The sequence below is a fragment of the Mandrillus leucophaeus genome, unplaced genomic scaffold (genome assembly GCF_000951045.1).
Source record: "Mandrillus leucophaeus isolate KB7577 unplaced genomic scaffold, Mleu.le_1.0 Scaffold1042, whole genome shotgun sequence".
Classification (NCBI taxonomy): domain Eukaryota; kingdom Metazoa; phylum Chordata; class Mammalia; order Primates; family Cercopithecidae; genus Mandrillus; species Mandrillus leucophaeus.
Window position 1 is genome coordinate 1 of NW_012098566.1, and position 16,119 is coordinate 16,119.

General features: G+C 39.1%; 1 protein-coding gene across 5 annotated transcripts in view; it reads left to right on the forward strand.

The window, feature by feature from the left end:
• The first annotated feature begins 12,903 nt into the window (after positions 1-12,903).
• SREK1 (splicing regulatory glutamine/lysine-rich protein 1) overlaps positions 12,904-16,119 on the forward strand; it is a 36,713-nt gene continuing 33,497 nt past the window's right edge. For 3 of the 5 annotated variants that reach the window (XM_011980365.1, XM_011980357.1, XM_011980380.1), the window contains exon 1: positions 12,904-13,223. Coding sequence is in view for 3 of the 5 variants with exons in the window: in XM_011980357.1 (XP_011835747.1) it covers positions 13,063-13,223 (161 nt within the window). In the remaining 2 variants the exon portion in view is untranslated. Of the gene's footprint in view, positions 13,872-16,119 lie in introns of all 5 variants that reach the window. The other 2 variants (XM_011980371.1, XM_011980361.1) reach the window with 2 other exon arrangements.

Sequence of the window (16,119 nt, forward strand, 5' to 3'; positions counted from 1 at the left end):
CGTTATGCACATGTACCCTAGAACTTAAAGTGTAATAATAATAAAAAATAAATAAAAAAAAAAGAAGGAAGTGAAAATCATTATTGCAAGGAAAGATAATCTTTTGTTACAGGTGTATATGTACTCTGAATATAAAATTCATCTTAATACCAATAATTAGCCCTGTCACTTAAAAATGATAATTATCTCATTTACATGTCTATGACTTTTAAAATGCATCATACTACTTCAATAAATAAATTACATTTTGGATCATAAAAAAAAAAAAGGAAAGAAAAAAAAGAAAACAAAGGAGCAATGATTCCAAAATTATTTTGAATAATTTTCTGTACCACCGAGGCAATCCATCAAGCACCAATCAAGCTGTCAAATAAAGAGAGCATTTTTGGATATATAAGGACTCAGGAATTTTAGTGAAACAAATTCTTTTAGGAAGTTACCTAGGGATATACTCTAGCAAAATGAGGGAGAAAGCTAAGACAGACAATAGAGGAAAGATGGGCAGTAAGGACAAAACCCAATCCAGGGGACTGGCACAGTATTGTTTAGATATCACATATATAAAACGTATAATATAAATATACATACACATACACAAAATACTAAATGTATATACAACAAAATGTTAAATCTTCTGAGTGGTCAGACATTAGATGAATTATTTTGTGCTTCTATATATTTTTAAAAATATCAAAGATGTATTACCTTTTTTATTTTTTCAGAGATGGGATCTCACTATGTTGCCCAGGCTGGTCTCAAACTCCCAGGCTCAAGCAATTTTCCCTCCTTGGCCTCAGAAATTGCTGGGATTACAGGTGTGAGCCACCATGCCTGGCCCAAAGATATATTACTTTTGTAATCAGACTTTATAAATGTTTTCTTTCTTTCTTTTCTTTCTTTTTTTTTTTTTTTGACAGAGTCTCACTCTGTTGCTCAGGCTAGATCATGGCTCCCTACAGCTTCATGTTTCTGGGCTCAAGTGATCCTTCCACCTCAGCCTCTCAAACAGCTGGGATCACAGGCATGTGCTACCACACTCAGCATTTGTGCGTGTGTGTGTGTGTGTGTGTGTGTGTGTGTGTGTGTGAAGACAGGGTCTCACTACATTGCCCCTGTTGGTCTCAAACTCCTGGGCTCAAGTGATCCTCCCCCTCGGCATCCCAAAGTGAAACCATTACAGGTGTGAGCCACCACACCTGGCCTATAAATGTTGCTTTTAGAGAAGAAACATCACCGCTCTTTCCTATTCCCCATCTCGATTCCTTATTTTAAAAACTCTTAGATAATTCGGTGCTAAAAATAATTAGGTCTTAATTAAACTCAGGTCTAAAAACTTCACATTGAATTTCTGTTTCCAGAGTGATTAACTTGGTTTTCTTTGCTTCAAACAAATACATTCTTGCCTCTAGAGGTAGAGAAACTTAAGTTTGTTTTGTGGAATAGTTTGGCTTCCCTTAGGGTACAAAGGGAAAAGTCCACATGAAATTTACTTTGCAATTTTTTTTAATTCAACTTTTCTAATTCAAGATCTAGTTACTCAGGTATACCTCAGATTAACTTTCATTAAAACTTCTACTTCATGGATTTCTTTCGAGGATTAAGTAAGGTTGAAATGTTGAAAGTTCACTTGATACTGAAAAGCATCATTCCCACCTGAGTTGTTACTGACGGGGCATCGTGGAAAAATGAAAAGGGTTTTGGGGTCAAACAGACTGGAGTAATCACTCACTGGCTAGGTGACCTTGGACAAGCTTCTTAGCGTCTGGAATTTAATTCGCTGGAATGTTACCATGAAGGCAGGGGCTGTTTTGCTCCCTGGTGTGTCCCCAGCACTGAGAATAATGCCTGACACATTCTATGCTCAACACATGTTAGTTGAGTAGAACTCTCTGTGCTTTGGTTCCTTCCTTTGTAAATCACAGAAAATTTGACAAGTAATGAGAGTAATTTGTGTCATTTAAATCCACAATTCATCTTTCTAGAGCTTTGGTCATATGGCAGGGTCCTCCTTGGGACTCTCATATAAATGACAAGTATTTATCATGAAACTATTCCCAGAAGTGAATAAATGCCCCCTTCAAATTCCCTTTTAAGTTGTCCATAATGTTCCTTTTAAAGTCCAGTGGCAGGGACTTCTGGCCATGGTGAGGTAAAGAGGTTGGCAAATGCTCTCCTAACAAACAACTGGATGAAATGGTCAGAACCAGACATTCAAGCGCTCTGGAAAATTGACTAAAGGCAGACAAATTGAGAAGTGCTTATTCCTGAAATACTGTTAAACCTCAGGTGCGAGCAGCGGGAGTCTGCGGGGTTCTTGCCTGGGGCTACTCCCATTTTCATCCCACTCCATGCTCCAGTGGCATGGAGGTTCCAGCAGGGTGGGACTGACTGTGGAGGGTGGCAGCTTCACTGCCAAAGGAGGTTGACTTGATTTGCAGCAAAGGGCAGAAAACACCACCTAATAGTGTAGTTAATAAAAGTAGCAAACCTGATAAGAAGTGAAAGGGATGGGTCCACAATTCTACAAATCTTAGTTTCTGGTTCTGGTTGGGATGAGTAGGAGACCCACAGACTAGCGAGAAATAGAATAGTGATATATTCTGGCAATAAGAGAGCCAAGAGAGACTGGACAAGCTCTCCACACCACACATCTCTGGCTGACTGTGGACTGCATGCATGTACGGGGAGACCTGAGAGGGCCTAGTAAGAATTAAGACCTGGGACAGACTTCAAAACTGCCTGAATTTGAATGTACTCATAAACTCACATATAAACCCATTGATAGGGGCTGGAAACCCTATTGGCTTTAGGAATTTTGGTACAGCCTCAGACTGATCAGTGGCTGACTGCCAGGTTATGCGAGGGACAACACCTAGGAAGCAAGTTAAAACATAAGAGAAATATTTTTAAAAAAACATAGCAGGGACATTAATGGCCACACACCGTAGGGGAGGCAGGTTCGGTTATCAGTCTACTGCCTCTTGGCTTCAAATTCACCCTTGAATGTCAGCTCTGTGAGAATGAATCTGAGTACTTTAAATATTTTTCCTTTGCCAGATGGCAAAATGTCAAAATTTGTCAGTAGAAGGCGCTGGAGAATCATTACAACAGGAAAGGATTTTCCTTCCTGGTTGTGGTGTCTTTCACTGGGCAGCTCCGGTAGAATGCATGGTTTCACCAGAATACAGCCCCTGTAGCGTACACGCTTGCCTATCACCACTCTTCTGTAGCTTGGGCAGCTTCTCTAGTGCTGGGATACTGCACAGAATGTCATACAAAGATATAAAAGTCTTGAGCAACATTGTCAACCTGAGGTACATTTAAAAACACTCCACCCAACGGCATAATAGACATTCTTTTCTAGTGCACACAGAACAGTCTTCAGAATAGAACATATGCTAGGCTGTAAAACAAATCTCAATGAATTTCAAAGAACTGAAATTATACATAGTATGTTTTCTAACCAACACAAATTATAAATCAATAACAAAAAGAAATTTGGACCTGTATCATAGGCTTCTGGTGAGACTTCTACTTTTAAGCAGTTTTGCCCAACACTATGAGAAATAAATGAAGTATTTCTCACAGTGGTTAGAGGAAAATACATACCTTAAGTGACAATATTGGAAAACAAAAAGTCTCAAGGTAAGTTCTACCTTAAAGTAGAAAAAAAGAGCAAATTAAATCCAAAGCAAGCAGAACTAAAGAAATAATAAAATCAGGCCGGGCGCAGTGGCTCATGCCTGCAATCCCAGCACTTTGGGAGGCCAAGGCAGGCAGATCACCTGAGGTCAGGAGTTCGAGACCAGCCTGGCCAACATGGTGAAACACTGTATCTACTAAAAATACAAAAATTAGCTGGGCATGGTGGCAGGCTCCTGTAATCCCAGCTACTCGGGAGGCTGAGGTACGAGAATCGCTTGAATATGGGAGGCGGAGGCTGCAGTGAGCTGAGATTGTGTACTGCAGCCTGGGTGACAGGGCAAGACTCCGTCTCAAAAAAATAATTAAATAAATAAGATCAGAGTTAAAATCAATGAAATAGAAACAAAAAAAAAAAAAATAGAGAAAATCAATGACATTCGAAGTCACTTATTTGAAAAGATCAACACATTTGATAAATCTTTATCTAGATCAACCAAAGAAAAAAATAACCACAAATTATCAATATTAAGATTGAAAGAAACTTTGGGAGTCCACGGTGGGAAGATCATTTGAAGTCAAGAGTTCAAGACTAGCCTGGGCAGCATAGTGAGACCCTGTTTCTACAAACAATTTTACAAATGAGTTGGGCATGGTGGAACACCCCTGTAGTCCCAGCTACTCAGGAGGCTGAGGTGGAAAGATATCTTGAGCCTAGGAGTTCAAGGCTGCAGTGAGCTATGATCACGCCACAGTTCTCCAGCCTAGGCAACAGCAAGACCTGTCTCAAAAAAAATAAAAAATTGAAAGAGGGAACATCACTACTGACATTACAGAAATTGAAAGGATAATAAGGCATTTTAACACTTTTTTGCCAACATATTATAAATTGCATATTTACATATAAATTATATACTTGCAACATATAAAGATTACATATCATAATCACGTGGACTTTATCCTAGAAATATCATATAATCATGTCAGTAGATGCAGAAAAAGCATTTTAAAAATCCAGGATTAATTTATGATGAAAACCCTCGATAACCTAGGAATATAAGGGCATTTCCTTACCTATTAAATGGTGTCTTAAAAACTACATCAGTGAAATGTAGAGCTAGACTCATACTTAATGGTGAATCACTGATTGTTTTCCCCAAGGATTGGAAATAAGACAAGGATGTCTGTTTTTATCACTTCTATTCAACATTGTACTGAAGGTTCTAGTCAATGCAATGAGAAAAGAAAAAATAAAGGCATACACATTAGAAGGAAAGAAAGAAAATTGTTCCTGTTGATAGACAATGTGATCCTATATGTAGAAAATCCAAAAGAATCAACAAAAAAGCTACCAGAACTAGTTTAACAAGGTCTCAGGACAAAAGGATGGGGTACTGCTATAAAGATACCCAAAAATGTGGAAGCAACTTTGGAACTGCGTAACAGGCAGAATTTGGAACAGTTTGGGGGGCTCAGAAGACAGGAAAGATGTGGGAAAGTTTGGAATTTCCTAGAGACTTGTTGAATGGTTTTGACCAAAATGCTGCCAGTGTCTTTGCTAAATCTTTACAGTAACTTCCTCATCTTCATCTGAGATCACCTCAGCCTGGACTTCATTGTTCACATCACTATCAGCATTTTGGTCAAAACCATTCAACAAGTCTCTAGGAAGTTCCAAATTCCCACACCTTCCTATCTTCTTCTGAGGCCTCCAAACTGTTCCAACCTCTGCCTGTTACCCAGTTTCAAAGTTGCTTCCACATTTTTAGGTATCTCTATAGCAGTGCCCCCCTCCCAGTGGTACCAATTTACTGTATTAGTCCGTTCTCACACTGCTACAAAGAACTGCCCGAGACTGGGTAATTTATTTATAACAAAAAAAAGAGGTTTAATTGACTCACAGTTCTGCACGACTGGGGAGGCCTCAAGAAACTTACAATCATGGCAGGAGGGGAAGCAGGCACCTTCTTCACAAGATGGCAGGATACAGCGTGTGCACGAACGAGGAAGTGCCACACTTTAAAACCATCAGCTCTCATGAGAACTCACTATCATGAGAATAGCATGTGGGAAACCACCTCCATGATCCAATTATCTCTCACGTGGTCCCTTCCCTGACATGTGGGGATTACAATTTGAGATGAGATTTGGATGGGGACACAAAGCCAAACCATATCAAAGATCAGTATACAAAAATAATTGTAGGTTTCTATATACTAACAAACAGTCCAAAAATAAAATTAAAAAACAATTCCTTTCCCAATAGCATCAAAAAGAATGCTTTTGGAATAAATTTAACAAAGAAGTGCAAAACCAGTAGAACACAATACTGAAAGAAAACCTAACTAAACAGACATTCCATATTCACAGACAGGAAGCCTCAGTATTGTCAAATGACAATTATTCCTAAATTGACCTATGAATTCAGTGCAATCCTTATCACAATCCTGGTGGAGTTTCTTAGGAAATGGACAAGCAGATCCAGAAAGTGAAAAGAACCCAATAGCTAAAACAATTGGAAAAGTAGAATAAATCTGCATAGCTTATACTACCCAATTCTAAAACTAACAGAACTACAGTAAGTAAGACAGTGTATCAAAGAGAGTCCAGAAATAAATCTTTCAACATATGGTCAATTGAATTTTGACAAAGGTGCCAAACAATTTAATGGGGGAATGTATAGTCTTTTCAATGAATGGTGCTAGAACAATTTGATACCATATGAAGGAAAAAAATATATAGATCCAGACACAAAATACACAAAATATAATCAAGAAGGGATCAAAGACCTAAATATAAGAGCTAAAACTATAAAATTTCTGGAAGAAAACACAGGATAAAATCTTTGTGACCTCAGATTAAACAAACATTGCTTAGTTGTGACACTAAAAACATAATACACAAAATAAAACATTGATAATTTGAACTTAATCAAAATAAAAACCTTTTACTCTTTAAAAGATATCATTAAAAAATGAAAATAAAAGTTACAGATTGGGCAGAAATATTTGCAAGTCATATGTCCAGATTTGCAACTAGAATTACAAAGATTAGAATTACAACTAGAATTGCAAAAATTACAGATTTGCAACTAGAATTACAAAGAGCTCTTACAACTGTATAACAAAAGATAAATGTCTCAATTTGAAAATGACAAAACATTTGAATATTTGAATAGACATTTCATCAGAGAAGAGATATGAATGGACAACAGGCATACGAAAAGTTGCTGAACATTATTAGCCATTAGGGAAATGCAAATGAAAACCACAATGAGATACCATTACATACCCACTAGGATGGCTATAATCAAAAAGGATGATAATACTAAGTGTTGGTAAGGATATGGAACAAACGTAATGCTCTCACATCACTGGTGGGAATGTAAAATGGTACAGCCTCATTGGAAAACAGTTTGGCAGTTTCTTAAAAAGTTAAACCTAGGCCAGGGGTGGTGGCAGGTGTCTGTGGTCCCAGCTACTAGGTTGCTTAAGCCTGGGAGGTCAAGGCTGCAGTGAGTCATGATTGAGCCACTGCACTTATCTAGCCTGGGTGACAGAGGGAGACCCTGTCTCAAAAAAAAAAAAAAAAAAAAAAAAAAAAGTTAAACTTACCATAAGACTCAGAAATTCCCCTCATAAATATCTACCCAAGAGAAACAAGGCTTGTATGTGAATGTTTGCAATGGTATTATTCATATAGCTCAAAACTGGAAAAAATCCAAATGTCCACCAACTGATGAATAAAACCCAAAATGTTGAATATTCAACAATGGATTGCTATTCAGCAACAAAAATTAATGAACTACTGATACATGCTCCAACATGAATGAACCTCAAAAACATTATGCTCAATGGTAGAAGCTAGACATTAAAGACTATATATTGTATAATTCCATTTATACACACTTTCCAGTGAGGCAAATGTATAGATAGAGGCAAATGTATGGATAGAGACAAAAAGCCTATCAGTGCTTGCAGGAGCTGGGTGTTACTGGAGTTGATTTACCTTATCAACAACACACTTGAGGTGGTCTATGAATGTCTGCTGCCAAAGTTCTTAGAGGTTCCCTGGTCACCTCCTTTTCTAACATTTGTGCAATTCTTCTTGCAAATCTTTTAGGTACTTTAGTCTTGTAATATATTTTGTTTTCTTTTGCATAGTCAAAGTCTGTTAAGGTTTCTAAACATGCCTTAGTCACATCCCAAATCAAGATTTGGTTGTGCAATTATTTCTTCCATGCCATGAAATACCCTTGCCATCATTGTGTACACTTTTTTTCGGTTTAAGTTAGAGTCATTTCTTTAGTAGTAAAAAGTAATGCCAATGATAATGTTCCGGAACTAGCCCACTAGAGACATCACAGATTGAGAGTTCTGGATCCTGAAAGGCAAAGGTCATGTGGTTTAGTACTGAAGAGTTTCTGCTTCAGTTTTGGAAGAGTACTACTCCAAAACACATTACACCTGTGCATGCACACACACACATGCACACTTATGTATGCACAGTTCTCACTCTTTTTCTGATTATTTCTAGTACAACTTATTTAGCTTTCTTCCTAAGAATATAATCAGCACTCCTCTTTCAAACATAAGACTACTTACAGATCTTTCCTTACCTGAAATTACTGTTAAATTATTCCCTACTATTAGAATTTCCTTTCAGATTCCATAGAGTAGATTCATAGCAGATCCCACTCATTCAAAACCAAAACAAGAAGACTAACAGTCATCAAAGCCTCTTCTTGTACGTACAACCCACCCTTATCTTACATACTTTCCTAGCTCTAGCATTCTCTTCCTGTCCCTGTACACCCAAGAACTGCTCTCTCCAAAGTCACCTCCTGGTTCTCAGTCTGGTAAGTACCTAAAATCTGTAATGTATATCTTTCTCGTGTTTTTTTTTCTGTTGCTTCATTTACTGGGGTTTAGTTTTTTGAATTTTTGGTTTCTGGTTGGCTCTTATGGGCCTGAGCCTCCTTGTGAGGAGCTCTTTTTATTTTTTTTCACTGAAACTTTGCCATTACTGGTCCTATGATGTTGTTTTTGAAGGTGTTAGGTCAGCATGCAGATGAAATCAAGAGGCCTGGAGATAAAGAAACAGACGAAAATTGGAGCCATGTGAATGATTACAGAGTTTGGAAGCAGAACATGGCATGGAGGTTGGAATTTTAAAATGTATCTCAGAAGTCCATGGTAGGATAGTCACATTGGCCAGAGTGGCAGAGCTGGGATAGGCCCAGGGTTGGTAACTTTCCCTGAGCGATTTATAGAGGGATACTGCTACCTCTTCTTCTCCACACATGTTCATGTCGCTTTTGTCTCAGTAGTCACAGTGTATCTACCAGTGGGCATATTTTTTCCCTAATCTTGTCATCTTTGCAGAATTTGACACTTTTCACCATTCTTTCCACCCCATTTCTCACTTTTTCCATATTAAAATGTTTTCTTCCTGGCCAGACATGGTGGTTCATGCCTGGAATCTCAATACTTTGGGAGGCTGAGGTGGGAGGATCACTTCAGCCCAAGAGTTTGAAACCAGCCTGGGCAGCATAGTGAGACCTCATTTCTATAACAACAACAACAATACCCCCCTCCCTCAAACCAAAAACTTTTTCTTCCCTTACATTTTGTGACTATCTTCCCTCCCAGTTTTTCTTGTGGCTTGATTTTTTTTTTTTTTTTTTTGGCTGTTTGTTGTATTTGTCTGTTTAATGTTGTCCACAGCACTTTTCCTGCTACAAACGTTCCCGGCATATCTGTATCTCATCTCAATCTTAAGTCAAGTGCTATATCTTAGTTCTAGACATCTTTCCTAAATTTCACTTCAGAATGTTGTCCATAATGGATCTCAATATTTTCTGCTCTTTCCTCCCACAGCTGCTCTTCCTTCATATTTTTGGACCTAAATTATGCACTGTTTACTTAATCCTCCAAGACATAAATCTAAACTCCTCCTTCTGCTTTACTGTCAAGAGTAGATTAAGTCCAATAAGAATACTGCTTTTACAACCTTCTAAACCAGTGGTTCTCAACATGGGGTTTGCAGACCACAAGAAGGAGCTCACCTGGGAACTTGATAGAAATTTAAAATTTTAGGCCCCACTCCAGACTTAATGAACTAGTAACTCTGGAGATGGGGCCAGCAATTTGTTGTAACATGCCGACGTGCTGATTCTGATGCACACTGAAGTCTGAGAACTGTTCAAAACTAGTTGTTAATCTGAGAGATCTATGGTTGGACTTCAGGAGGATCAGAAAGCATCAGTAACTGTAGCTAAAACTGAGTGTATGCCCATATATATTTTTCTCAGTGGAGAGCTTTTATTCCTTTTGTCTTCAAATGAGTTCAATGATCCTCAAATTTGGGGCTGTTCCTTGCTTCCCATCACTACTACCTCTTACCTTTGTTCAAGACCTCATTATAGCTTATTCAGATTATTGCAATAACCTACTCAGCTTCTTTGCCTCTAGTCTGCACCCTTTCCAATGTATCTCCAGGTTGCAGTGACAGTCATCTCTTTCCTTCCTTCCTTCCTTTTTTGAGGCAGGGTCTTACTCTATCACTCAGGCTGGAGTGCAGTGGCACAATCACAACTCATTTTTCACTGTAGCCTCAAACCACCAGGCTCAAGCAATCCTCCCACCTCAGCCTCCCCAGTAGCTGGGACTGCAAGCATGCACCACCACGCCTGGCTGATTTTTTGCTGTTATTGTTTGTTTGGTAGGGACGGGGTCTTTCCTTGTTGCCTAGGCTGGTCTCAAACTCCTGGGCTCAAGCAATTCTCCTGCAGTAGTCTCCCTAAATCCTGGGATTACAGGCATATGCCACCGCGCATGGCCAATCATTTTAGAACGTGAATCTGATCACGGTCATTCTTCAGCTCCAAGGTCTTCCTGCTTATGATAAAGCAACCTCTACCACGACAAATAATATCCTTCATAAAGGTTTATTCCTGTGCACGCATCTCTAGTCATTCTCAGCCCAGCAATAATAGACTTAGAATCTTCTGGACCTCACTCGAGCTCTCTTTTACCTCCCTGCCTTTGTATATTGTACATGCTCCGTCTGGAATGCTCTTTACTGCTCCTCCTTCCCTCCCTGCTTGGGTAATTCCTATTTGTTCAATATTCAGCTCAAGCAATATTTCTTCTGGGGTCTTCCATTAGAACTCAGTTTAAGAGGCCCTCCTGTGTGCTTTGAATCCCCCCACGCTTATCCCTATGGTAATAATAATTCTCAAACATTTTGATCTTAGGGTCCCTTTACATTCTTAAAAATTATTAAGGACTCTAAAATGCTTTTATTACTATCCATATTAGAAATTAAACCTGAGAAATTTGGTACTTTGAGATTCATTTAAAAATAATTATAAGCCCATTTTGTTAATATAAATAATGCATTTTTTTCCTTAGAAACTGAGACCTAAGGCAAAAATGATGCTTTTTTATGATAAAATATTTTCCCAAAACATTGGTGAGAAGAGTGGCATTGTTTTACATTTTTCAAACCTTTTTAATGTCTGGTTTAATAGAAGACAGCTGAATTCTCCTATGTATGTATTCTTTATTTTTTTAAACTTTTATTGTAGATCCAGGGTTACATGTGAAGGTTTGTTACATAGGTAAATTCATGTCATGGGATTTGTTGTACCGATTATTTCATCATCCAGGTATTAAGCCCAGTGCTCAATAACTTTCTGCTCCTCTCCCTCCTCCCACCCTCCACCCTCAAGTAGACCAGTGTCTGACGTTTCCTTCTTTGTGATCGTGAGTTTTTTGTGTATTCAATCTGTTGTGATATGTTTTGGTTGAAATATATGGGGGAAATCTGATCTCATGAAGATAAGGTGTTGGAAAAAGGAAAACTATTTTATAGCCTTTCCAAGTAGTTCTAGATATTATTCTTTGATACTGTACCAAACTTACATGTGGTAGTTTCTTAGCCTGCATTGCAGTGTGGACTGAATCTGAAACCACTTCAATTAAGTACTGAAATCCAACAGTCTATCTTGCACATACCAGAATCTTTTTGCCTTTGTAACGGCACCCACTGGCCATTTGAAAAATAGGTGTCCACTAAGTTGTAAAAATCACAAAAATGTTGACATATTTCATTATATAATGTCAAAAATATGTTGTTAATATCATGCTTCTCTTACTAGAAAAGTCTCTAACTACTGGAAAGCTGTCAAGCTTAAGTTGGTGGATACAGGTGTAACAAAATTTGTATTTTCCCGTGAAAATTCAGAGTTACACTAGTGCTTTTTCCGGAGACAACCATTTCACTTGGGCACGTAGCGGCAGTAGTTTCCATTTTTTCACACATATTCTTTAAAAGACGTGTATGCAAGGATGGATTTGAAAATATATATATAATTTTTAGTTCTTTATGAAGGACATTTTTAAAGTGAAACTAGCATATTTTAAAACCTGAAATGTTGTATGATGTGAAGAATACAAAATGCAACTACCAGTACAGACTGGCGCCACTGCCTTGATTGCTGTTAAGGTGTCAGCAGTTTAATCTTTCACGTTACTAGTGCAAATGTCAACAAAGTGAAAAAGGTCAACAAACTCTTAATATTATTATGAAAATCGTTTTGACCTTGCCAACCCACTGAAAAGGTCTCGGTACCCTTAGGGATCTGCGGAGGGCATTTTGGGAGCAGCTGCCCTGGACTCACTATTGTTGTCTCTCATTAGGTTGCAAGTTCTATGTGAACTGTCTGTAACTGTCTGTTACGTGCCCTTGCCTCATAGTGCCTGGGACACAGCACTCAATAAACATCAATACCTGTGGAAAGAGCGAGTAAATACAGGTTATAAACCTTCATCTTACTGCCTCTTTCCTTAATTCAACCTGAACCTACACATTTTGTAAAATTTTGTTTTTTTCACAATTAGGACGCTTGCCAATTTTTTTAAATAGTTGGAGTTGGGGTGCTGCCTGTATGTGATAAGGATGCCCTATAGTTTGGTCAAGTGTTTTTCTGTGTTACCCAAGAGTCATTCCTCCTTTACAGTTCCGCACCAGCAGGCCAGGCCGCTTGGTTTCCCAGTCCGAGACCGGAAGGAACCGGGTAGACAGGAGCACAAGATTCGCATCGACTTTTGGGGAAAACAAAAACACCGATAAACAAAACACTCGCGGAGAAACCAGCAGCAGCAACAGCCCCAGGCACCCAGGAGCAGGAAGCCGCAGCCCCGCGAGACCCGCCGGGTTGCCGGGGCGACGCTTCCGGCTGGCGCGCGCAGCCCCGGGAGCAGGGGAGTTGTGAAATGGGCGGCTAGATCTGCCCGGCGCTGTGAATTCGCCAGCGGGAGCGCGCTCGCGGCCGCGCGTTCTCCGCTTTCCCGGTTCCGTCGCTGACGCGTCGTAGACGTTGGGGAGCGGGAAGGCAGCGGCAGCGGGGTCGGGATGAACAGCGGCGGCGGCTTCGGTTTGGGCTTAGGCTTCGGCCTCACCCCCACGTCGGTGATTCAGGTGACGAATCTGTCGTCGGCGGTGACCAGTGAGCAGATGCGGACGCTTTTTTCCTTCCTAGGAGAAATCGAGGAGCTGCGGCTCTACCCCCCGGAGTAAGTGCTGGAGCTCGGCTGGGGGAGGGGCGCGGGCGCCATAGAGACCTCGGGAGCCGAGGCGTGGGGGAGAGCGCGGACGCGGGCGCGCGGTGCGTGTCACGTGATCGCCCGGGCTTACCTTAGTGCCCATATTTGATTACGGCACCGGGTTCCGCCGTCCGGCTCTCCTTACTAGTCGGATTTGGGGGGTTAACTACTGCACGGAGCCCTTACCAAGGATTTAGAATGGTTGCCCTTTCCGTGCCTCCGGGACTTGTGTTAGCTCATGGGTCTTCGAATTCCGTGCCCCCTCCTCCTCATTTCCCCCCGAACTTAAGATGGCCGCAGGTGGGCCCGGAACAGCCCTCATGGCAAACGCCTCATCGCGTTTTTGCACTCTGAAAACCGCGGAGACCGCGCGTGAGCCACTGTCCGGTTTTTAAGGCCTTGGTGTCAGGCCGTTTTGCTGACGAGAAAGCCTGCTACTGATGACAAGATGGAACTGGGGCTGTGTTTGTTTCCCAGGACGGTCACACAAAACTTAGCATCTTGATTTATCTAACCGAGCGCATCCATGTTCCCAAAGATATGTCTGTTCGCCGTTTTGGCAACAGATTAAATTTTCCTCCTGAAAGGTCACACTGTCCCAGAGCTTTCAGAAAAAGTGTCAGTCGGTGCAGGGTTATCCCTGCCGTATACATTTAAAATCCAGATCTTGGCTGGCATTCACGGCTCGCGGCCACTTCCCAGATGGTGTATTTTGGAATGGTAAAATTTCCCTCGTACGATATTATCTATTTAGAAAACTCGCAAGGGGTTTGCAGGTTGTTCACATTCTTGCACACATAAACATTTTTTTTTTTTGATAGTAGATCTTACAGTATTAAGATCCTCTGTTTTTTGTTCATTATATCAAAATCCTTTGAGGGAAGGGGTAATTGTTACCCAAGATTTCTTTCTTTAAAAAAGAAATTGATTTATTTCCTAGTGATGCATTTAGACCTGTTTTTGTTTAGTTTTCTATCTTAGGTTGTAACAGTGCTGCTGCATAGCTATGTAAAAGTTGTGTGGTTATTTTTTACTTTTTAAGTTTTTCTTGTCTGCTTTTTGTTTTGGAATATTTCATCCATACAGAAAAGTTGAAAGAGTAATACATTGAACATCCATGTTCCCTTCACGAGCATTTTGTCTTTTTTTGGCTACAGTTGATTATTAAAATTTCCCCAGTTATTCCAATAATGCTTTTTTGTCTGTTTTTGATGTAGTATATAATTAGGTATACTGTCTCCCTTGAATATGCCAAGTAATCCATGTATTAATAGTTATCTCCTTTAATCTAGTACAGTCCCGTCACCTTTTAAAACATTTGAAAGTCGTGACATTGACATTTTGTTCTGTAGTTCATTTTGTCTTGTAAAATGACCCATAATCTGAGTTTATATAGATGAGATATATAGAGATATGTGCATATATGTATCTCTCTCTTTATATTTCTTCATGACGAGATTCAGGTAGTACATTTTTGACGAGAATACTGCATAAGTGCACGCACATACATTTTGATTGATTAACCATGGCATTATTGCTTTAATTAACTTTTGGAAATGCTTTCAGCCATCTCAATTTAAGCTCGCAGAACATTTCTTAATAATTGAGAATTATTTGGGGTGAGTGCTGTATCCTGCAGGTATTGGAATCAATCAGTAAAATATTTTGTACATGAACCTTTGTAAATCTTGCTTTCAAGGCTGTGGTAATAAGGTATCTCATAGGTAGAAGAAATATATTGCAGAATGTTCTTCATTATCAACATAACATTTATTTGGTTGAAACCTGGGTTTGGGTGACAACACATTACCAGTTATTAACTGACAGTAATGGGCTACTTTTTTGAAATCAGGTGTTATTACTTGGAGTTTAAAAGTCAAAGAGAATAAAAAGTACTTAAACATATGGAAGATTACGGTAGTGTGTGTCACAAACTGTAACACATAAAACAAAATTATTGCACACATGTAACGTATATAGGCCAGGCAAAATCCTTAACTAGTTTTTCCGTAAGTGCGATACTAGATCCCTCATTCATGTTCTAAAGCAATATTAACATGCTTTATTCACAGGTTTTCTGCTTCGTAATGAAGTTATCATTGCCTGGTCCTTATATTAGAAGACGTGTTTGCAGATTTGGACCGAAATGGATAAAAATTGCAATAGTAGTAGTTGTATTGAAAATATATTGTTTTACAGTGTCACATAAATTATTTTACGACATCTTTAGAACTGAGTAGAAAATCGTTTTAAAATTGGAAATATATTCATATATTTATTTCCATATATATATTTCCAAGTATATTGGAAATACAGTAATAGAATGTGAAAATAGTTTCTCATTTAAATTTTATGATTGAGCCAGGGGTGGTGGTGTGTACCTATAGTGCCAGCTACTCAGGAGTCTGTGGTGGGTGAAAGAATAGCTTGAGCCCACGGTTTGATTCCAACCTGAGTAACATATTGAGATCCCTATCTCTTAAAAACAAAAAATGACTTAAGTTGCTAGTATGAAAATTCAGATTTTAAACTTAATTCTTTTGGCATGATGCAGTGGTTGAGTTTCATCTTTATATTTTAAACGTTAAGAATTTTTTAAGGTTAGGGAATTCTTGTGAACATTCACTGTAAGCATTAATTTTTATTTGCAATTTGTCATCCTGTTTTTGTGCTGCCAGTTGATAAATATGTAGAATTACTATTAACTTTTTGTACGATAAATCAATCTCACAGCTTGTGAAAACTTCCTTACACAAGTAAGAAATCCTTGTTGTTTTTTCGGTAAATTTTTCTTTGAGGTTTAATGTACCTACAGAGAAGTGCACAGATGGTAAGCGCAGATTGGTGAATCTTTACAAAGTAGACA